The following is a 23,891-nucleotide window of genomic DNA, read 5'->3' as shown; positions in this document are numbered from 1 at the left end:
ATGTCACTTTGAAAAATGAAGGTTTTTTGCGCATAGTTTGGCCAATTTATGTGTGCCCATCAACCACGACAAGGTCACCTTCGAGTGCCGAAGTTCTTTTTGCAATTGAGATTACTCTTTTCTTCAGAGCACCCGAATAGACCAGTGAGCGACCCCTCTCTTTTTTCTATTAATCATTTTTGGGATCCCGCTCCTGGAGCATTGCAGCAGGTACGTGTTCACACTATTAGAAGTTTGACAACCTTTTTTCTGACCATGTGTCCCTCCCATTCAGTCACAGGTGGTTTTAACTAGCTCTACCAGCCCATACATTGTAGGTTAAAAGCCCAAGCATAGACATATTGTCCATACAGGCTTACAGCCCAAGAGTGGCATATCCAGTGGTAGCGTAGCGTAGTTTCCCATCATACGAAGGTGACCTTGTCGTGGTTGATGGGCACACATAAATTGGCCAAATTATGCGCAAAAAACCTTCATTTTTCAAAGTGACATTAGTCTAGATACAATATTTCTTATATTTTCATGTATGGAGTGCCGAAGTTCTTTTTGCAATTGAGATTACTCTTTTCTTCAGAGCACCCGAATAGACCAGTGAGCGACCCCTCTCTTTTTTCTAGGAAATAGAGAGTCACCAGGAATTTCTCTGACTACATAATAGTATTTATTATGTTCTTATTTACATAAGACTGATCAGAAGTCACGTTTTTTCATCAAAAACTAGAAAGAATCCTTTTAAAGGCTATGTATTGTAATTTTCTGGTGCATTGCATGTCTTTTATGTTTTCATACACTTTTGCATGCACAAGCTGCTCTATCCACTTGCTGACCAAATCCAGCTCACTGACATGTGAGTCCCCTCTGAGCTCATGAGAACGCATAGCTCTGAGGATGTGGGGAAAGCAATGCCGTATGCATAGCTCTGAGGATGTGGGGAAAGCAATGCACATGCTCCGCAAGTGATCGTACCCACACATCCCACATCTTCATGGAGGACTGTGCACCTCCCGCCACCTGCCCACACTTCTTCATTGAGCAAGGAGCGCCTCCTAGCCCAACTCCCTTCTTCACAGAGCAGGAGGATACTCTTTTCCCTTTCGGTCCGTAACCCTTCAATGTACAACTTCACTTCCAAACTCACTGGTTTGTATCTCTATAATCTACAGCTGTACCTCACCGATCCATACCCTTTTAATGTAGACCTTTACCTGTCAACTCACCTCACTACACCTCTACTCCTGCACCTCCCAGGTCCGTAACCTTTATTGTACAACTCCATCTCCCACCTCACCAGTCTGCAGTACTGTACAGCCACATATAGCGTATTGCCACGTTCAGCAGAAATTGTGTGACAAATTTTGGTGCCGTTTTTTACCCATTTCCCAGTGTGACTATGTAAAATCTGGGGCTAAAATAACATTTTTGTGGTAAAAATGGAATTATGATGATGTGATTATGATCACTGCACCCCTAGATGAATTCATAGACGGGTATAGTTTGTAACATGGGATCACTTATGAGGGGGTTCTGCTGTTCTGGTACCTCAGGGGCTCTGTCAATGTGACATGACACCCTCAAACCATTCCAACAAAATGTGCACTACAATATGGCGATCCTTCCCTTCTGAGCTTTGCACTGTGCCTCTAAAGCAGTTTTCGACCACCTATAGGGTATCGGTGAACTCAGGAGAAATCGCGTAACATATTTTGTGGTCCATTTTTTCCTATTATCCCTTTTGAAAATTGAAAACTTGAGGCCAAAGTAAAATTTTTGTGGAAAAAAAATGGTAATTTTCCATTGACTCAGCCCAATGTTATACAATTCTGTGAATCGCTTGAGAGTTAAAAATGCTCACTGAACCGCTAGATCAATTCCTCAAGAGATGTTGTTTCCAAAATGGGGTCACTTGTGGTGGTTTTTACTGTTTTGGCATGTCAGGGGCTCGTCAAATGTGACATGGCATTTGCAATCTGTTCCAGCCAAAATTGCACTCCAGAATTCAATTGGTGCTCCCTTCCATTCCAAGCTCTGCCATGCGCCCAAACAGTAGTTTTCCTCTACGTATAGGGTATCAGTGTACTCAGGACAAATTGCAAAACAAATTGTATGGTCCATTTTCTCCTGTTACTCTTGTGAAAATGAAAACTTTGGGGCTGAAGCAACATTTTTGCGGGAAAAATGTACTTTTTCATTTTCACGGCCCAGAGTTATAAAATTCTGTGAAACACCTGTGGGTTTAAGGTTTAGGTGCTCACTACACCTCTAGATAAGTTCCTTGAGGGGTGTAGTTTCCAAAATGGTGTCACTTGTGGGAGGTTCCCACTGTTTAGGCGCATCAGGGGCTCTGCAAACACATGGCATCCGCTACCTATTCCAACCAATTTTATGCTCCAAAAGTCAAATGGCGCTCCTTCCATTCCGAGCCTGCCGTGCACCCACATATAGGGTATCGGCGAGTCAGGAGAGATTGCACAACACATTTTGGGGTACATTTTCTCCTGTTACCCTTGTAAAAATGTAAAATAGGGACTAAATGAACATTTTTCTGAGAAAAATTAAAATATTAATTTTTTTCCTTCGACGCTGCTTTAATTTTTGTGAAGTGCCTAAAGGGTTAAGAGACTTCTTGAATGTGATTTTAAGCACTTTGAGGGGTGCAGTTTTTAAAATGGTGTAACTTTTGGGTATTTTCTGCCTTATAGGCCCCTCAATGTCACTTCAAACTTATTGATCATTTGCATATTTTTTAAGTCACTTTTCTGTTGTCGTTGTCGTTTTGTTCTGGAGGATTTTCCGCCAAACTAATGAAAATATTGAACAAAGTTTGAATTATATATAAATTCAAAAAATCATTTTGCACCTTTTTAGAGTTAAGTCACAGGAACCTTTAACATGTCACATGTTAGTAACATAAAAAACTGCAAAAGCTTGTGTACATAGGTTTAATGTCTCATCCATATGAATAGCTTTGTCTCTAGATGTTGCACAAGGAATGCTTAATTCTCTGCTACTTTCTTTCAATAATTATCAAAGAACTTCATTATGTATTCATTAACATTTACATTCAGGAGTGATTTCTCACCATTAGGGCTACGCCTATGTGTACAGTAACAACAGTCCATATAAATCACATAGAAGCCCTGATTGAATAAGGCATTTGCATCTATAGGCAATGAGGAAACAAACATCTCACAAGAATGTAACCTTGTCAAGAAACAGACAGAACTCACCAACAGGTTTCTACTATAAGATAATGAATACTATGTTCACATTTACATAAAACTAATTGCAAGTCATGACACTGAAATTAATGTGATTTTTGCATTAGCACTATATATCTTCTTTATAAACTAGTAACAAGAATCATCTTAAGGCCTCATTCAGACATCCATATTTTTTATTTTGCTGCTTTTTTTCATGGAACATGTTCCTATTATATTCTTTGGGCTTGTTCACTTTCTGGTCAGTCCACTCGTAGCTGGGAGACGGTGGTGCTTTGTATTAGGGGGACATCCCTCCAAGCAATAGCAAAATACCACAACACTCATGCAAATAGGCAACTAAAGTTTTATGGATAAGTAAGCATGTGGCAAGATAAAGGGCGGCCAACGTTTCAGGCGGTGATTAAGCTCTGGGACAGATCGAAACTGTCGCTGGTACCCGTGTTGCCTTATCAATAAAACTGCCTATTTAAGCAAGTGCTGTTGTATTTTCCACTTGTGTTTTTTTGTGGACCAATTATCCCAAAAGAGGAAAAAAAAAAAACAACACAGAAACAGGGACGTGTTCATTTTTCATCTGAGTCACAAATCAAAATCATCCATTCAAAGCAACAGGTCCATTAAAAAAAAAAAAAAAAAAAAGATAGCGCAGAGACTGTCCATGTGCCATGATCATGAGTAGGGATGAGTGGATCCGTGGATGTTCGGGTTCGACTGAACTTTACTCCAAAGTTCGGTTTGGGTAGCAGAACTCTACCCAAACCCCATCGAAGTCAATGGGGACCCAAACTTTAGTGCTGTAAAATGGTCATAAGGGCTAGGGGGCTGCCAAAGGAAGCAGAGTACACCCCCCCCCCCCCCAAAGAGTCTGTCTCTCTCTTACTAAAACAGACTTCCGAGTGAAGTCCGTGTTCAGAGTTCAGGTCCGATATGAACCCCGAACTTTATAGTTCGGGTTCGTTCATCTCTAATCATTTGGACGGGTGTGTTTGTTGGGGCAAGAAATACTGCTATACAAACCACAATTACAGTGCAAGAAGCTGGCCTCAGACTAGGGATACACATTGAGATACATGGCACTTGTAGGACTATAAGGGAAGAGTCAGACGCCTGTATAACTCAGACGGGGATCGCAACGCAATGATCGGACTAGCCGTCAGCTCTCTCGACCCGAGCGTGAAAGTTGCATAAAAATACAGGCTGTCACACTCGGGTCAAGAGAGCCGATGGCCAGTCCGATCATTACATTGTGATCCCGTCTGAGTTATATGCCCATCTGCCTCTTCCTGTAGAAAGTTTAAATATTTTAGCCAATTTTTAATAAAAATTACACCTACTCAGTAAAGTGCTCGGCTAAGTATAGTAAAGAGATGAATGAGAAGAATAGAACGACTTGTACACCATACAGACATTTATTTAGAGGACAAATATTGGAATTTGTTAATCTTGGCTATACAAAATAGATTAATAACCTAACATATATAAGAAAGCGTATCATGGATAATTAAAAAACACACACACACACACACACACACACACACCTCAGCAAACTTAAATCTATAGTTTAAAAAAACAAAACAAAAACTGGTTGATCCAAAAAGCAAACACAATCCACCCTACAGTGGCCATTTCCCTTAACAGCATATGACTTCATGATTTAAACTTTTTTTTTTCTAGTCAGTTCTCAGATCCCTTATTGCCCATTTTCTCTGGCTTGTAAAAAGCCATGAATTTTAATTCTCTTTTTTTTTTTTTTCAAATAAAACTTAAAAATCACCCATGTTTCCACCCCCATCCCCTGAAAAAAAAAAACACATTGGGGCAGATTTCTATTTGCGCAATAAATCTGTATGAGGTGTTGTAATTTTTTTTTAGCAGAGCTTATACCTGTGCAATTTAGCAAATTGTGTTTTAACACTAGCTCCAACTTTCTGAAGTTGTCAAAGTTTAGCAGGGGGTGGGCAAGGCCGTGGATACTTTGTGCCACAAATAGTTGGGTAAATTAAAGCAGAAATGTGCTAGAGTCCAAAACTGGAGAAAATTTCTGATTCAGGCACACAGCAGCTGAAAGACGCACTCGCTTCTTAATGACCTTTGCCCACGTCACGCCAGTGCACATTTTGCCCAGAGTGGTGCACACAAAGCCAGTCTCAATAAATTGGCCCCATTGTGTATGATCCCCCTCTCCCTCCATGTGAATTAATATGCTCCTTGTACTGACTGTACTGGTGTTGCTTTATGGATTACACCAATAACAAAGTGCGTTGTGCACGTGCGGCTGCTGAACATTGAGGCAACCTCCAAACGAAGCATTACAAGGAACAGAAAGTGGTGAAACTGATATGCTGGGTACCACAGAGCTTACCGCTCTGATGTTTAAGCCCCTCAGTCATTCCCGGTCCCGGCCGGGACAGCACCAAGGATAACACAATACAGTGACAAGGATCATGGCAGCAAGTCTTCGCCCATTATTTACTGCCATGATGACTAGTCTGAGCACTCTGTGAAGGAATTTTGTGGGAAAAACATATTTTATACCTACGCAACTTCTCTCTAGGTTCCGTGGTTCTACCGACTGATTCACTGTTGAATTTACAGGCTCAGTTCATGTGCAAACTTTAAATGCATATAGTGTTGTACTCTGGCTCATAGTATCAGGGCCTCATTGGGTCACTCTGTCCACGAAGAAGGGCAACCATTAAATTGTCATGAGAGACCCTTAACAATGAAAGTGGCCAAAGTCTCCACTATCATCCCATTTACTGTATTAGGGCAGAACTCCTGTCAGAGGAGACTAGTCCTTTTTGGATACAAGTTGGTGTCATTTGTAACTAAGCAGGAATTGATGCTACCCTTAACCTTATTTATGATTTCAATATTCTAAAGGTAAAAAGGAGCATTCTAGGAAAAGAATACTTCGTGATCTCAGAAAAACCAGCTGGGTCAGGATGAGCATAAAGTGATATAGAGATATATATATATAAAAAACAATGCATCAATGGCATTAGGTGATACATGCTTTATATTTGTTATATAATCCCCAAGCGGGACTTTAAAGGGCAGCATCTAGTAGTCTCAACCCAGCCTTCCTTACAATGGGGTAAAAAAAAAAAATGGATAAAAAGAAGCTTGAGACTTCACATGAGAACAAGTCAGGGCCATAGATTTTCAATAGAAATAAAACATTTAGAAGGATTTTACAGTGTGATGAGAATATGCATCAAAAAGCTGCAAGTTGACACATAACCATTATTTAAAGAGATTGTCCACTACTTTTTAATTGATGAGCTATCCTTAGGATAGGTCATCAATGTCTGATCGGTCGGCGTCTGACACCCGGCACCCCGCCTATCAGCTGTTATTGGTGTCGGCGGTCCCCAGCCGGAAGTCCTTACTTGCGGAGCTTGGCCGTCTACTTGTAGTGGCCGGGGCTTAGTATTGCACATCAGCCTCTTATTCAAATCAATAATAGGCCAGCTCCGCAAGCGAGTACTTCCAGCTGGTGGCCACCGATAACAGCTGATTGGCGGGGGTCCCGACCGATCAGGCATTGATGACCTATCCTAAAAGTTAAGGTCATCAATGAAAAGCTAATGGACAACCTCTTTAAGTGTGACTCCATATTTCGGCTAAGGTCACAAAGGATTTTTTTTTTTTTTTTTAAAAGTACATCCACTTCAAAATCCTTCCCAAACCGCTTTGAAAACTTTTCCTAATCATTTATATTAGAAATCTGCTTTGCCCTTTATATAAAATCTTTTTTTTTTTTTTTTTTTTTTTTTTTTAAACGTGAAAGTTTTTTGAAACAGAAACAAAAGTCCAGTGTGTTGAGACATAGCAAAAGGTGATTATGGAAGTCAAGGGGATCACAGATCTCTAAAATTAAGCAGTAACTGAACCTCCGTAATCAAAACTTTAGACACGTCTTCATAACAGGTAAAAGTATTCTCGAAGTGCAGTAACAGAAAAGTTGTTTATTTGACTTATTGAGCTGAATCCTACCAGTCAGAGAGTGTAAGCTCACCTAAAACGCAAAAACAAAAATGTTGCGCTGTTAGGCTTATTCCCTTCCTGAAATATGTAGAATTTAGGTTACCAGACAGAATAATGACACCATGTTCTCAATCTATAATGGCAGACAATACAGACAGTTTAAAGGAATAAATAAAAACCAAAACTACACATCAATACCTGGTCAGGCAGGTAATATGTACACCGATACTGTACATACTTTTCTGTACACAAAATACACATTCTCCTGCTCCATTTGCCAGTCCATCAGGCAGGAGGAGGATTTATTATGTACATAATAAAAACGTAATACAAAGTGGAGAAGAGCAGGGTTCTTAACGATTGCCACATAGTCTTTCAATAATGGTGGTTGGGGACACTGTGGTCCGGTCTTGTAGCACTCACTTGGGAGACATGTCATCCAGTGATATGAATGAAGAGCAGGAGTTGGAGCAGGCCGCCGGAGAGTCGCTCACACAGCCTTCCTTGGCCGCAGAGTCAGACGAAGAACCGATACTGCTGCTGCTGTCAAGGTCCGAGGAAAGGCTGCAAAGGAAAAGGAACATTACCGACAGAAATAAAACCTTATATTCAAAATATAGCAACAGATTTAATCAACAATAGTTAAAGGAAACCTGTCAGCAGATTCATGCTTCTCAAACTGCAGGCAGCATGAATCAGGGCTGCGCATTTGCATGCAGGCATATTGGCCTCCAAAACCTCCAGCTTTTCACAGACAATATACATTGTATATACATAGATTATCTGTCAGGTACTGTGGTATTGCTTATATACACTACAAGCGATCAGAGGATTACAGGTTCAAGTCCCCTACAGTAAAACGTGCATCAAAAAAATTAAAATTGCCCCATTAAAAAGAAGGGTGTTAAGAAAATACTTATTTGGGGTATTGCCACATTTGTAAAAATTTGGTAAAAATATAAGATTAATTAACCCGATTGTAGCAAACCCCTTTATTGGAATGGGTGGACTGCAATAGCAGGTTGGCAAGCTTGGAGTTGCTCAGTTTGGAAAAACGAAGTCTTAGGGGTGATCTTATAACAATGTACAAATATATGAGGGGGACAGTACAGAGATCTGTATAATGATCTTTTTACATTTAGGCCTGCAACAGGGACAAGGAAACATCTCTACATCTAAAGAAAAGGTGGTTTAATCATTATGGCAGATTCTTTACTGTAAGAGCAGTGAGACTATGGAACTCAACTGTGTTGTAATGGTTGATGCACTAAAGTACAAGGAAGGCCTGGATACTTTCCTTGAAAATATATATTACAGGCTATGGCCTGTGACAGGGACAAGGGGGCATCCTCTATGTCTAGAGGAAAGAAGGTTTAATCATAATCATAGGCAAATATTCTTTACTGCAAAAGCAGTGAGACTATGGAACTCTCTGCCACAAGATGTTGTAATAGTTGATTCACTACTAAAATTCAAGGGTCTGGATGCCTTTCTTGATAAATATTACAGGTTATGGGCACAAGATTCTGTAATGGGATGTTAATCCAGAGAACTAGTCTAATTGCTGTATGTGGCATCTGAAAGGAATTATTCCCTTAATATGGAGCCATTAGCATCTGGCCCCATGGGGATTTTACCTTCATCTGGATCAACATGTTAGGTTGAACTCGATGGACTTGTATCTACTTTTAACCTCAAGAACTATGAAACTATAATTTCTAGTTTCACCTCCCAGTATTATCATACTGTACATAAAAGCCCATTATTATTTTTCATCTCCTTTCCAGGGGTTTAAAGAACACAACATTAAAAAAACAACTCATACACATTAGACAATTGATATCGCACAAGAGTCTAATGTGTATGGGGCCTCCTAAAGGTTTTGGTGACGCAACAGCGACCTCACCAGCGATGTCGCTATGTGTGACACTTTGCAGCGATCAGGCCCCTGCTGTGAGGTCACTGATCGCTGCAAAGTGTCCTGGACCATTTTTTGGTCGTTGCCCTCCCGCTGGTCAGCACATATCGCTGTGTGTGACCAGCGGGAGCAGCGATCAGGCTGGTAACAATGATAAACATCGGGTTACTAGGGGCACACGTGCCCCTAGTAACCCTTTGTTTATCATGGTTACAAGCCTGCTAAAGTGAGTGGTAACCTCCCGCTCACTGTAGCAGAGTGGTAACCATGATAAACAATGGGTTACTAGGTGCGCGTGTGCCCCTAGTAACCCGATGTTTACCATGGTTACCAGCCTGCTCCTGCTTCAGCAGGCTGGTAACCAGGAGCAGGACATCGTGGAAAGATTCTTTCCACGATGTCGCTGCTCCCCTGATCGTTGGTGAGCCTGCCTGTTTGACAGCTCACCAACAACCACATAGCGACGCAGCAACGATCCCTGACAGGTCGTATCGTTGTCGGGATCGTTGCAGCGTCGCTAAGTGTGACGGGGCCTTAACAGAGGGTGTCAGAGTAAGGATCTGGCTTGTTCGATTTTGGACTGCCGATCCTTTTCTTCTCAGTGAGATAAGCAGCGGCTCGCTTCCATTCGTTCCTGTGATTGGAAGAGATGGCAGATAGCAGCAAGACAATTAAATCCTATCTAAAAACAACAATGAAACGTGTTCTACTGCAGATTTACCCGTACCAGCTGTAATCCGACAGGTGCGTCATGTCTGGAGATAGCATATTTGTAGTTCCTTGAAACAGTCTCTTTGGTTGGGTCTCCATATCCATTTCGACTTAAAAAAAATAAATAAATAAAAATTAAAAAAAAAAAAAAAAATGTATATTGCTCCTAAAGACATTGCATCAAGAGCTCCCAGTGCTCCGGTTACCTTATTATTCCTCACTGATAAAACAGACAGTAAGTATCACATGCTTATACACTGAGGTGTAGGAGTAATATACTACCACGCAGTCTGTGCTCCATGACTGGCAGCCCTGATCACTCCTGATATGCTTTCTCTAGCATGGCTCGGATACACTGATGTACTACAGAGCACAAGAGTAACGTCCGTCATGCACGTGTCTATACAGTAGATAAAGAAGTTGTAAAAAAAAAAACATATTTAAAGTTAAAATAAGGATTTACCTTTTCTCTTTATAGGACCTAGTGCACTCGGCCGTATACAGTTAATAGGACTCTGACTTCTCCTGCTAAAGACAAAGTTCAAAAGTTAAGAATTAGAATAAAACTTAAATTGTATTTAACATTTATTTATAAACTAACACAGAAGATAATGTCTTTCCTCTATATTTATTCAAAACAGCAACACGGTAGAATGAAAGCCAAGATGTCTGTGCCCTGCAGCAGGGAAAACAAGCCGTCTCAATAGATATGCAACTGGGCTTCTTTTGTTATGAAGGATGGGGTCAGTTTCACTTTGGCTTATGTCTTTTGTAGCAGGGTGGGGAATCAAGACTCACTTTACCATATACAAAAAAAACCACACCACTTCATCCATGGAATTAACCCCTTAATGACCGAGCCATTTTCTGTTTTTGCTCCTTTTCTTCCCAGAGCCATAACTTTTTTTTATTTTTCGGTCAATATGGCCAATGTGAGGGCTTAGTTTTTGCGGAACAAGTTGTACTTTTGAACGACACCATTGGTTTTACCATATTGTGTACAGAAAAACGGGGGGGGATTTCAAGTGTGGTGAAATTGCAATTCCACAGTTGTTTTTTACCATGTGCACTAAAGGCAAAAACATTATGATTCTCCATTACAAGTTCTTTTATTATTCTTTTTTATATTGATAGATCGGGCGATTCTGAACGCGGCGATACCAAATATGTGTATATTTGATTTTTTTGAGGCACATGTCAGCTTATTTATACAGATGACATGTGCCCGGAAAAGTGGGGGGGATATGATGTGTGTGGTATTATTATGGCACACGTCATAAAGGGGTTAACAATTCCTCACCTTTGAAAAATGCCGGGTTCACAAGAGCAGATTTCCACATACAGAGCGCAATGCTCGGCTGACCGTGGGTCTCCCAATGTGAACTTAGAGGCTCATCTACGAGTCTGTAAATTTGGTTCAGGAGACCCACGGTCAGCCCAAGTATAGCAGTCTGTATGTGGTACGTGAACCCGGCTTTATACTGTGTTTTTGTTTTTTTTTGTGCAGAAAACCTGCTGCATTTATCAATTCAAGCAAAATGAATGCGATTTGATGAAAACTCATGGCCATGGTGCGTTTGTGGAACTTTGCAGTTTTTGTTGTGTTTTTTTCCTCTCCCCTCCCCATCAGCTACTATGGGAAACCTAAAATAAAAAACACATGCAAAAAACACAATTGTGTTTTGTTTAATGCAGAATTTTACAGTTTCTGCTCTAAATGTTTTCTATGTCAAATCTGCACCAAAAAAAGAAAGAAATGCAGCAATAATGAAAGCTGATTGCTATTGTGGATTTTGGAGCTAATACCTTCAGAAAAAATGCCACTTTTTTTGTAAGTGGGAACATGGCGTAAGTGGTTTAACTGTATAGTGATTGGATTACATGATAAGAATGCACAAGTGAAGCTTAAAAAAAATGACCATGTGCCGTAAATAACTCAAAAGAGCATTAGCCCAACAGCTATTATTCCACCCCCCATATACACAAGTGAGCATGAGTTCAGAGTGAAAGGAATAATCCAAATCCAACCTGTCCAATCATTCTTTCATCTTACAAGCTGTTGTTGTGGAAAAAGTGTAGACACTCACATAAAGATGAAGGCCCCAATTCATCAGAGCAATTTTGCCAAAATTCTGGTGTAAACTGCTTTGAATAGTTGTTGAATTTTGCTGCAAACTAGAAGTTGAGCAAAAATTTAGCGACTTTTGGCTTTTTCACACCAGTTTTTCTGCCAGAGGCAGAAGTAAGATTTCTACCATGGTGCAACAGAGGCGTACACCACTCATAATATACTCTACATTCATGTAGGGGTATGCCCCCCCCCCATCATGAATCAGGAGCGTCTGACTCCACCAAGCCCCCTCATCAGGATTGGCGAGAAAACTGCAAGGCTTGATGAATCAGGGCCCAAATGGATGGTTAGTTTAACCGAAATTAGTGGATTTGGCCAATGTTTGTCTAATCGGTATCAGCACCTTCAGGCCTAAGGGCCCCGTCACACTAAGCGATGCAGCAGCGATCCCGACAACGATACGACCTGTCAGGGATCGTTGCTGCATCGCTAATACATCGCTGGTGAGTAGTGTTGAGCATTCCGATACTGAAATATCGGGTATCGGCCGATATTCACTGTATCGGAATTCCGATACTTAATTCCGATACTTTTATAATATCGAATACCGGAATCGGAAGTTCCCATAATGCCTGCGCTCTGCAGTGTCTCTGAAGGATGACAAGCTGGATGGCAGCGCTCAGCTGCGATCCAGCTTGTCATCAGAATGCCATCCCAGCGTGGGAGAATTCTCCTGATTGTTTAAAAGCCGGCGCGCGGTAAAAAGCCGCCGGCTTTTAAACAATCACGCAGCCCCATACTGCTTCCCCGCAGCCTCCCACCCCGATCCTCCGCTCCCCTCGCCACCTCCCATCCCGATCGTAAATTAGGACCGGGCGGGGAGCGCAGCACCAAGGAGCGAAGGACCCGGGCGGGGAAGCCGGCAGTGAAAAGACTTCACCGCCGGCTTTCCCGTTCTGTGCTGCGCTTTCCCGCCGGTTATTTCAAATGAACAGCTGAGGTATCAGGTGATGCCGATCAGCTGTTCATTTGAAGTAGCCGCGGTGCCCTCAGAGGGTTCATGTGAGTTCATGCTTGACTGCATGAACTCACATCAACTTTCCCACGGCCGCACAGGTCAGCCTCACCTCCCGGACCCGTCATGATTAGTGTGTGCGGGGTGTGTGTGTGCGGGGTGTGTGTGTGTGCGGGGTGTGTGTGCGGGGTGTGTGTGTGCGGGTGTGTGTGCGGGGTGTGTGTGTGTGCGGGGTGTGTGTGTGTGTGCGGGGTGTGTGTGTGTGTGCGGGGTGTGTGTGCGGGTGTGTGTGTGCGGGTGTGTGTGCGGGCAGACATAGGCCGATGTGACACTACTACTCCCATCGGCCTATGTCTGTCCCCCGTCCACTCCTGCCAGCAGGATCAGCTCGATGGGAGCAGTAGTTCCCATCAGCCTGATCCTGCTATTTAAATTGCCCTACTGTGTCCCCAATAAATGTTAGATACATGTCATTGGTGGCCAGTGGTTACCTAAAAGAAATTAGTTCATACATTACCTGTCCCCGCCGATCGCCACCTAAAATAAAGTAAAAAATAAAAAACTACACCTATACTCACCAAGACACCTAATTCCCCGAAGCCATCGATCTCCTGTAATAAAATATAAAATAATAAACCACAACCTTATCCTTACCCCTCCGTAGTAGTCCACGAGTGTCCCACGAAGATCTCCAGTTCAGAGCAGCCACATAGAATGTGACCGCTCTGAACCGCTGCCGCCGCTAGAATGACGGGGCCGTAAGGGTTCACCGGAGTTCAGGCAGCGCTGCTCCGGTTAGCTCCTTTACGGCACTGCTGTATCGTGAGAAATTCCCACGGTACAGCACTGCCGTAAAGGAGGTCTCCGGAGCTGCGCTGCCTGAATGCACTCCGGTGACCTCAGTCAGTGGCTCCCGCTGCCGGGAGCGGACGTGTTCCCGGCAGCGTGAGCTTACAGCAGCCATGCACAGCTGTCACCATCTCCAGATGTGACAGCTGTGCATGGGAGATCAGCGCAGGAACGTGGACAGGTAACTATTTTTTTTTTAGTAAACTAAGAATTAAATAAAATGGTGTTTTATTTCAAATAAATTATTTTTTTCTGGGTGTAGTGTGTTTTTTCTTTTTAACACTTTGTAGGTTAGTAATGGGGGTGTCATATAGACGGCCATCATTACTAACCTGGGCTTCATGGCAGCTGGCGCTGACATGAACCCCACCACTATTACCCCCTGCCACCGCACCAGGGCAGCGTGGAAGAGCGAGGCTAAGTGCCAGAATTGGCGCATCCTATGGATGCGCCATTTCTGGGGCGGCTGACGGCTGGTGTTTCTAGCCTGGGAGGGGGCCAATATTCATGGCACCCTTCCTGAGCTATTAATATCAGCCCCCAGCTGTCTGCCTAGCCTTTGCTAGCTATTAAAATAGAGGGGACCCCACGTCATTTTTTTTTGGGGGGTCCCCCATTTTAATAGCTAGTAAAGGCTAGGTATTCAGCTGGGGGCTGATATTAGTAGCCTGGGAAGCTCCGTGGGTTTTACCCCCTTCCCAGGCTTCAAACATCTGCCCCAGCCGTCTGCTTAACCTCCGCTAGAGACTAAAATTATGGGGGATCCCACGCCATTTTTTTTTTAAATAAATCCTTTATTTTAACACTAAATGACATTTGAGGACTTAATAAAGATGCAGTCCCTAAATTATTATTTATTTTTTAATAAATTTTTCCCAAAACTTTTGACGTGGGCTTCGCCATATTTTTGTATGCCAGCCAGGTACAGCATCAAGCTTCTATGAACGCGCCATTTTCCGGGGCGGCCGCGGACTGCAATTTTCAGCGGGGGGGGGGGAGGGCAAAAAGCTTGGGCCTCCCTGCGCTGCAGATTCCATCCCCCAGCTGCCTAGTTGTACCTGGCTGGACACAAAAATAGGGAGAAGCTCCACGTTTTTTTTTTTTTAATTATTTCATGAAATTCATGGAATAATTAAGAAAAAAAGGGCTTCCCTATATTGTTGTGTCCGGCTAGGTACAAATAGGCAGCTGGTGGTTGGGGGCAGCCCGTTCCTGCCTGCTGTACCTGGCTGGACACAAATATAGTGTGAAGCCCCACGTCAATTTTTTTTTAATTATTTCAGGAAATTCATGAAATAATTAAAAAAAAATTATGTGGGGCTTCGCCCTATAATTGTGTCCAGCCAGGTACAGCAGGCAGGAACGGGCTGCCCCCAACCACCAGCTGCCTATTTGTACCTAGCCGGACACAACAATATAGGGAAGCCCTTTTTTTCTTAATTATTCCATGAATTTCATGAAATAATTTTAAAAAAAAATGCGTGGGGCTTCGCCCTATTTTTGTGCCCAGCCAGATACAACTAGGCAGCTGGGGGCTGGAATCCGCAGCGCAGGGAGACCCAAGCTTTCTGGGCCACCCCCGCTGCAAATTGCAGTCCGCAGCCGCCCCAGAAAATGGCGCGTTCATAGAAGCGCCATCTTCTGGCGCTGTACCCAACTCATCCAGGGCCCTGGTGCGGTGGCTCACTGGGTAATAAAGGGGTTAAGGCCAGCTTGGCATTATCAGCTGGCCCTAAGCCCAAAATTCATGGGGTCACGCCAGTATTAGACATGACCACCATGAATTTCTAGTAAAGTATTTAAAAAAACACAACACCCAGAAAAAAGTCCTTTAATTGAAATAAACACACAATTCTTTATTGTTCTAAATTAAACCATACCTACCACCACGCCCATTCCAGCTGAAGCCAACGATCTCCTGCAATAAAAGTAAAATAATAAAGCAACCTCATCCTTACCTTTCCATGGCTCCCACGACAGCTTCAGCTCTGCTACATCGAGATGACAGGCTGGACCGCAGCAGAACGCTGCCATCCATCCTGTCATCCCGCAGACACTGAGAAGCGCAGGCATACTTCCACTCCTCAGTGTCTGGCTGTGACGGCATCCAGATGAGCCGAGGTCATGTCCAATGAACTCCGCTCACTTCATGTACGTCACTGACAGCGTGGGAAAATTCTCCTGCACTCAGCACTTCAGCGTGAGAATTTTCCCACGCTGTCAGTGACGTGCATGAGGTGAGCTGAGTTCATTGGACATGACCTCACCTCATGTATGTCACTGACAGCGTGGGAGAATTCTCACGCTGAAGCGCTGAGTGCAGGAGAATTTTCCCACGCTGTCAGTGACGTGCATGAGGTGAGCTGAGTTCATTGGACATGAACTCGGCTCATCTGGATGACGTCACAGAGAGACACTGAGGAGCGCAAGCATGCCTGCGCTTCTCAGTGTCTGCGGGATGACAGGCTGGATGGCAGCTTTCTGCTGCGGTCCAGCCTGTCATCTCGATGTAGCAGAGCTGGAGCTGTCCTGGGAACCATCGAAAGGTAAGGATGAGGTTGCTTTATTATTTTTCTTTTATTGCAGGAGATCGTTGGCTTCAGCTGGAATGGGCGTGATGGTAAGTATGGTTTAATTTAGAACAATAAAGAATTGTGTCTTTATTTCAATTAAAGGACTTTACTCTGGGTGTTTGTGTTTTCTTTTAACTTTGACTATGGGGTTAGTAATGGGGGTGTCTTATAGACGCCTCTCCATTACTAACCTGGGCTTGATGTCAGCTGGCATTATAAGCTGACATCAACCCCAACCCTATTACCCCCTGCCACCGCACCAGGGCAGCGTGGAAGAGCGAGGCTAAGTGCCAGAATTGGCGCATCCTATGGATGCGCCATTTCTGGGGCGGCTGACGGCTGGTGTTTCTAGCCTGGGAGGGGGCCAATATTCATGGCACCCTTCCTGGGCTATTAATATCAGCCCCCAGCTGTCTGCCTAGCCTGTGCTAGCTATTAAATTAGGGGGGACCCCACGTCATTTTTTTGGGGGGGTCCCCCATTTTAATAGCTAGTAAAGGCTAGGTATTCAGCTGGGGGCTGATATTAGTAGCCTGGGAAGCTCCGTGGGTATTACCCCCTTCCCAGGCTTCAAACATTTGCCCCAGCTGTCTGCTTAACCTCCGCTAGAGCCTAAAATTAAGGGGAACCCCACGCCAATTTTTTTTTAAATAAATCCTTTATTTTAACACTAAATGACAAGTACAGTAATCAACACTGTCACTGTACTTCATATATATGTGACTGACATGTTTCTATCTATCTAATCTATGTGTGATTCTCTATTCCTTCTATTCTAAATTGTCGGGTACAGATGCTGAATTGCCGGCCGGCTTTCTTAAAGAGACGGTGCATGAAAACACTTATTTTTTTAAATAAATCCTTTACACTAAATGACAAGTTCTGTAAGCAACACTGTCACTGTACTTCTTATATATGTGACTGACATGTTTCTATCTATCTAATCTATGTGTGAAGCTCTATTCTGTCTGTTATAAATTGTCGGGTACCGATGCTGAATTGCCGGCCGGCTTTTTTAAAGAGACGGTGCACGAAAACACTAATATTTTTTTTAATAAATCCTTTACACTAAATGACAAGTACAGTAAGCAACACTGTCACTGTACTTCATATATATGTGACTGACATGTTTCTATCTATCTAATCTATGTGTGAAGCTCTATTCTTTCTGTTGTAAATTGTCGGGTACCGGTGAATGCCGCTGATGAATTGCCGGCTTTTCATGTCATTCTACATTATTCTTAGTTGTTTTACTTCATGTAGAATTAACCTACAAGGAAAGAAAGGGTTTATTTTCATTCCGATATTTGTGTCCCATTGACTTGCATTGGTTTCCGGTATCGGAATCGGCGATATCCGATACTTTTTGGGTATCGGCCCGATCCAATCCGATACGATATTTCCTGATATCGGAAGGTATCGCTCAACACTACTGGTGAGCTGTCAAACAGGCAGGCTCACCAGCGATGAGGGGAGCAGCGATATCGTGGAAAGAATCGTTCCACGATGTCCTGCTCCCGTTACCAGCCTGCTGCAAGCAGAAGCAGGCTGGTAACTATGGTAAACATCGCGTTACTAAGTGCGCGTGTGCCCCTAGTAACCCGCTGTTTACCATGGATACCACTCTGCTACGGTGCGCGGGAGCCTCCGCGCACCGTAGCAGAGTGGTATCCATGGTAAACAGCGGGTTACTAAGTGCGCGCGTGCCCCTAGTAACCCGATGTTTACCATAGTTACCAGCCAGATCGTTGGTCCCGCTGGTCACACACAGCGAAGTGTGCTGGCCAGCGGGAGGCCAACGACCAAAAAATGGTCCAGGACACTTTGCAACGATCAGCGACCTCACAGCAGGGGCCTGATCGTTGCAAAGTGTCACACACAGCGACATCGCTGGTGAGGTCGCTGGTGAGTCACCAAAACCGTGACTCAGCAGCGATATCGCTATGTGAGACGGGGGCTTAAGGAAAACAAATGTATATTGTTTATAGCAGTGGGTAAAATAGGCAGCGTGGTCCTTGGCCTTCTCATGCAGTCCCTTAGACAATGAATACAATGGAGGACAAGCATGTGCACCTCCACTCTATTCAAGACTGGACTCTGCAGATTCCCTGATTCCAGACCTCGTTACATCAGGGCGTTCTCAGGAGTCGGACCCCCGTCAACCATTAAATTATTACCTTATTCCATAGACAGGAGATAACTTACTATCCTGAGAATAGTTTACTGTTCATTTAAAAGTCGGAATTTAGAAAATGTAGGCGGTTCTCCTATTGATTACTACAGTTTCAGAGGAGTCAATAGCAAATGCCTGTTAAACAAAAGACCCCCCAAATGCAAACAAGGGACACAGTCAAGATATTAACTAGGATAAATAAAATATATAAAAAGACTATTTTAATGCAGGAGCGGCAAAGAGGATTGCACATAGACCTGTAGCAATAGACTTACGTGGTAAAACGCCTTGTAGGACTGGGGATTGGACTTGGGGGCAAACCATTGCTGCTCAGACACATTTGTAGAGATGGAGAGAAACACTGCTGTGGGTGACAAAGAAGGTAGTGATTAAGACTGTTACATATCAAAAAAAGTAAAAAATATTCATATCGTGCCAGAGAACAGATTCAATACAATAAAAGGCATAGACATATGTAGGAGTAATATACTTCTTCTCAGCCTGTACTTAGAGGCTGGAAGCCCTGATGCCTCCTTGTAATTATTTTGCATGGATAGAATCGAGCTGTTCTATGGAAATAAAGAACACGGTAATATCCAGCCATGCACAATTATGTGATCTTAAGGACAAACCCGACACACAAGTCACATCACCAAATGCTGCGACGAGACAAAGCAATCTTTCTCCACATTGGCATGAGACAGCCAAATCTCCAATACACCACATATTACCTTTCCTATTCCTCTTGTAGGAGATGGAGCTGGTGATACCGGGGCAAAATCAACACGCTTTGGAGACGAAGGTTTATCCAGCTTGTCATAATCATTGTCACTCTGTAAGGGAACACAAGCGGTTTAAAATACAGAAACTAAAAAAGGTCTCAAGTAAAAATATAAGATAAAAGAGAAAAAAAATACCCTTACAAGAGGCGGTCCACTATTTAGGCAACCTGTTCTCAATCACTATGTTACCCCCTTATAAAACAGCTATATTCACCTCTGGAGCCAGCACCGTTGCAGCGGTGTCAGCACTGGTTCTTAGTGGCCACTTCACTGTCCCCTCCTTCAGACATAACTGACAACAGGAGGGAATGACAGCTGCTCCATCACTACTTTCAGATGTGAATTATGCCCAAGGGAGGGGGCAGTGAAGCAGTCGCTGATTGTAAGTAATGTCACGCGAGCGCCAAGAGAAAGTGTCGACACCATTGGAATGGCGCGGATGCCAGAGGAGAGTATAGCTGCTATTATATTACTTGGGTGGTGAGCATAGTGCTTGAGAAAAGGTTGTCAAAGTAGTGAACAACCCCTTTAAAACCAACCCCCACCTCATTCTTCACTGCATCTTACTTATCAGGGTGGTTTATTTTCTTATATTTGATAGAAAACTTGCAAATGCTGCTGTAGGTAAAATCCAACTACTGTGGTGTCACCATTAGTGATGAGCGAGCATACTCGCAAGTACTCAGTACTCGCCCGAGCATCTCGGTACTCGAGATGCTCGGAGCTCGCCGAGTACTTGCGAGATGCTCGGGTCCCCTACCTGCAAGCTTGGCGCTCTTTAGAGAGCCAATGAACATGCAGGGATTGCCTGCCACTCACTGTAATGCCACAGCCATGTAGGTTGTGGCATTACAGTGATTGGCTGACCGCACAGCGTCATCAGGTCTATATCAGACCTGGCGCCACCATGCTCTTCACAGTCACTCCGGATCAGACAGTGTAGGGAGAGGTGCTGCTGCGTCAGGGAGAGATTTGGTTGTGTATTAGGTAGTGTAGGGAGAAAAACCGTACAATACACATATCCATCTCAACAAACAGTCCTTCTGAGGACTAATCCATCTGCAGAGATATCAGGCAGGCAGGGTGTATAGGCAGGCAGGCAGTGCATATAGCACAAGAGGCTCCATTCCAGTTTCGTCTGCTGCTGCTGTTAGATATTTCTAGAAATAGGCCCAGGAACAATTTTTTTGGGATCTGAATCCTCATTATTTGCTTAAAAAGCAATCCAGAGAACACCGTGTTTCTGCGCCCTTTGCTTGTTGGCACTGCAGAATACAGCCGGGTCCTTTCCATATTACAGCGCTAGAAATCCAGCTATTTAAAACAGTAGTTTGTCCGTCACACGGATCACATAATTGCGCTGAAAATACCGCCTTTTTGGCCTCCATTCAAATTTTTTTTCAGTGTGTCAGCAAAGTTTTTGGCACCGGTTTGCTGTTCAAAATAGTTACCTACAGGCCAGGTATTTAAAACTGTGCTTTGTCCATGACACGGATTACATATAACTTCGCTCCAAATTCAGTCATTTGTAGTGAGCGTGGAAGATATTGTCCTCCATCTAAAATGGGCAAGGCACGTGGCAAGGGATGGGGAACGGAACATGATGGTGCATGCAGAGGCCGAGGCCGTGGGCAAGCTGAAATTGTGCCACAACAAACACCCACATCTTCTCACTCGACCTTCCTGTCCCAATTCCTAGGGGACCGCAGCACACCACTACTGAACACAGAGCAGTATCAAAAGGTTGTTGGTTGGATAGCGGATAATGCTTCCAGTCACTTAGCCCCCACCACCACCACCACCACCCTGTCTTCGACACGGTCAAGTCTCAGTAGCCGTGAGTCTGGACCGCATATTCCTCACCCTGATCTTCCTTCCTCCCACCATGCCGACTGCCCGGAGACAACTGATCCCACACTTGGACACTCTGAAGAGCTGTTCACTTTTCCATTTATAGATTCGGGCCTCTCACCTGCTCCACTTGAAGCGGTGCAAGAGGAGATCGCATGTAGCGATACCCACAATATTTGAGCAGCCACGGTCACATGAAGGCGACCGTGGGAAAGTGTCACAAGAGGTGGACGATGATGAGACACAATTGTCAGAAAGTCAGGAAGAGGACCAGGGTGCGGAAGTGGAAGACGAGGTGGTGAATGATATATTAACTGACCCAACCTGGCAGGAGGACATGCAGAGCGAGGACAGCAGCACACAGGGGGAGGGAGGCAGAACACCCCAACAGGCAGGAAGAAGCAGTGTGGTGGCCGCAGACAGAAGGCAGGCAACCGTTCCTCGTAACACCAACACGAAGGAAGTTGCCAGTACAATTGTTAGGTCTTCCCGAGTCTGGTTATTTTTTTAAAGACTCTGCCAATAACCCCAAAAAGGTAATTTGCACCACCTGCCACGCCAGCATCAGAAGGGGTGGCAAAACTAGCAGCCTGACCACCACCAGCATGATCAGGCACATGGCAGCAAAGTACCCAACTTTGTGGGCCGCAACCCCAGGGTCCAGGAACAGTGTCTGCGGGTGGCACCATTGCTTCTTCCGCTGTTGTGCATGCAAACCAATCCCCTGTCCATGGTGCATGCGAAGATGCCTCCTGCCCTGCACCTGTCGTTGAGCACTCTCAAGTAGCAGCATCAGGAAGCACGTCCATGTCCTTGTCACAGCGCAGCGTTCAGTTATTCATACCCCAGTCCCAGGAACGCAAGCGCAAATACGCAGCCAACGCCCTACAGGCCACACTACTAAACTCCCACATTTCACAACTGCTTGCGCTCGAAATGTTGCCTTTTAGGCTCGTGGAGACTGAAGCTTTCCACAACCTGATGGCAGCTGTCCCTCAGTACTCGGTCCCCAGCCACCACTATTTCTCCCGGTGTGCCGTCCCCGCATTACCCAAGCACGTGTCCCAAAACATTGGCCGTGCTCCCAACAACGCAGTTACCGGGAAAGTCCCAAATGGTAAAAGTAGCAAAGGGGGTTATATTGTTGAACAACCACTTGATAGAGACAAGGCAAAGCAAAATAGTGGTAAAGAGGTTAAAACGTAACCTTTAATAAATATATGGATAAAAGGATCTAGATAGATACTAAAAAGTCACATGGACCATAAGTCAAATGAGTGCCTGCCAATGGTAGAAAAATGTAACTACCCAAGACAAGTCTATATAAAAATAAAGATTATTATTATTATCCTCATTCATAACAGGGATTATATGGGATAGTAACCAAGTACAGCCCACCTGCACACCGAATGAGATAATGGCAAAAGGTAATGGAGCGGTTACTAGGAGCAACACTAAACATGAACTGTATAAGACAATCAGTGGTTTAACATGAGAGTTCACACTTTACACATAATAATGGAACAATCTCACCATTCACAATGTCCGTTCACGCTCTTGCTCTAGATAGCTCACTGTTCTGGGGCATCAAACATCTTCAGCCACCAGCCATGTATGGAACACCACTCCCAACGCGTTTCATCACATCAGTAATTCATCAGGAGAGACAGGGGTGTCAGCTCACTCAACGTGTTCCTAGGTGTCAGTCACCGACCCTAACACAGAGGCGGCGCAACTTACTGATAATCCCATCATCTTATTTATTTCGGCTCACGCTCTCTTGTCGCGGACGTGTCACTTCCAGTTACGGCCACTTCACATCCGGTATGTGGAACGCAAGTGCCGGCCGTGACACGCAGGCGTCACATCCGGTGCACGCATCATGAGATGCACGCAGTCCAGATGAGGTGCATGAGGTAAGAGTGATCGCATCACGTGGGATAAACACTACCCACATGGTAACATCAGTAGGACCCCAAAATAGGATACTAAAGGGTGCCCAACATCACTCTAGCCAGGAGGGGCATCAGTCCGAAATAAATCACGGAGCAGGGCTCCGGCTACATAGCATATGCGGCGAAGTAAGCTTACACAACGCTACACAATCCCCATATGGTTAATGGCAGAAGAGATCGCCACAGAATCAATAAAGTCAACAGGTACGAGGCATTAGCATAATGAACGCACATCCCACCCAAAGAGAAGTAACATTAGAAGGAACGGGACCCATGAGGCAGGGCGAGAGACAATGCCGGGACCGCAATGTGTAATGGAAGGAAAAGGGTAGAGACGGACAGAAAAAGAGAGCGGGGTCTGACAGTCCCTAGTAAGGTGCTAGCTAACAGATCCCTACCTGACAGTGGAGGTTGGCATCCTAGGACCTGCGCAATTGGCGCCCCCACTCCGCGACGGCTTTCCCCACACTCATTTTGTCTCTCTTTGGAGGATCAGCTTGTTCCAATCCAACCCCCCCCCCCCCCCTGCTTGGTGGGACAGTCACTTTGTCAATCCCCATGAATCGCACCACATCAGCATGATCAGGATGTACAGTGTTCACATGTCTAGCTAAGGGGGTATCCCTTTTCAGGGTAATATCTCGCTGATGTTCGCCCACCCTTCTCCTGGAGCTCTCTTTTCGTTTTCGCTACATACTCAATGGCACATACACACGTGGCCTTGTAGACTATCCCTTTGGACCTGCAGTTTATAAAGTGTTTTATGCCAAAAGTCTCACTGG

General features: G+C 44.3%; 1 protein-coding gene and 2 non-coding genes across 9 annotated transcripts in view; all 3 read right to left on the bottom strand.

Moving 5' to 3' along the window:
* Window positions 1-4,611: 4,611 nt before the first annotated feature.
* The window catches only part of LOC141154831 (PABIR family member 2-like), a 31,998-nt gene continuing 12,718 nt past the window's right edge, over window positions 4,612-23,891 (bottom strand). Inside the window, exons 6-10 of one of the 7 annotated variants that reach the window (XM_073641307.1) lie at window positions 19,253-19,354; window positions 18,797-18,882; window positions 10,304-10,368; window positions 9,851-9,950; window positions 4,612-7,775 (exon numbers count right to left, since the gene is read on the bottom strand). In XM_073641307.1, coding sequence (XP_073497408.1) covers window positions 7,631-7,775; window positions 9,851-9,950; window positions 10,304-10,368; window positions 18,797-18,882; window positions 19,253-19,354 — 498 coding nt within the window. In that variant the 3' untranslated portion in view covers window positions 4,612-7,630. Of the gene's footprint in view, window positions 7,776-9,850; window positions 9,951-10,303; window positions 10,369-18,796; window positions 18,886-19,252; window positions 19,355-23,891 lie in introns of all 7 variants that reach the window. The other 6 variants (XM_073641312.1, XM_073641309.1, XM_073641305.1 and 3 more) reach the window with 6 other exon arrangements.
* LOC141155632 (small nucleolar RNA U109) lies at window positions 10,101-10,236 on the bottom strand. Its single transcript, XR_012247559.1, has one exon. It is a non-coding gene; the product is annotated as a small nucleolar RNA U109 (small nucleolar RNA).
* Window positions 18,993-19,129, bottom strand: LOC141155630 (small nucleolar RNA U109). The gene has a single exon (XR_012247557.1). It is a non-coding gene; the product is annotated as a small nucleolar RNA U109 (small nucleolar RNA).

This window comes from Phyllobates terribilis, unplaced genomic scaffold, assembly GCF_046119375.1.
Source record: "Phyllobates terribilis strain yellow unplaced genomic scaffold, ASM4611937v1 Scaffold_7__3_contigs__length_470593459, whole genome shotgun sequence".
NCBI lineage: Eukaryota > Metazoa > Chordata > Amphibia > Anura > Dendrobatidae > Phyllobates > Phyllobates terribilis.
This window is presented reverse-complemented; position numbering and strand designations above follow the sequence as displayed.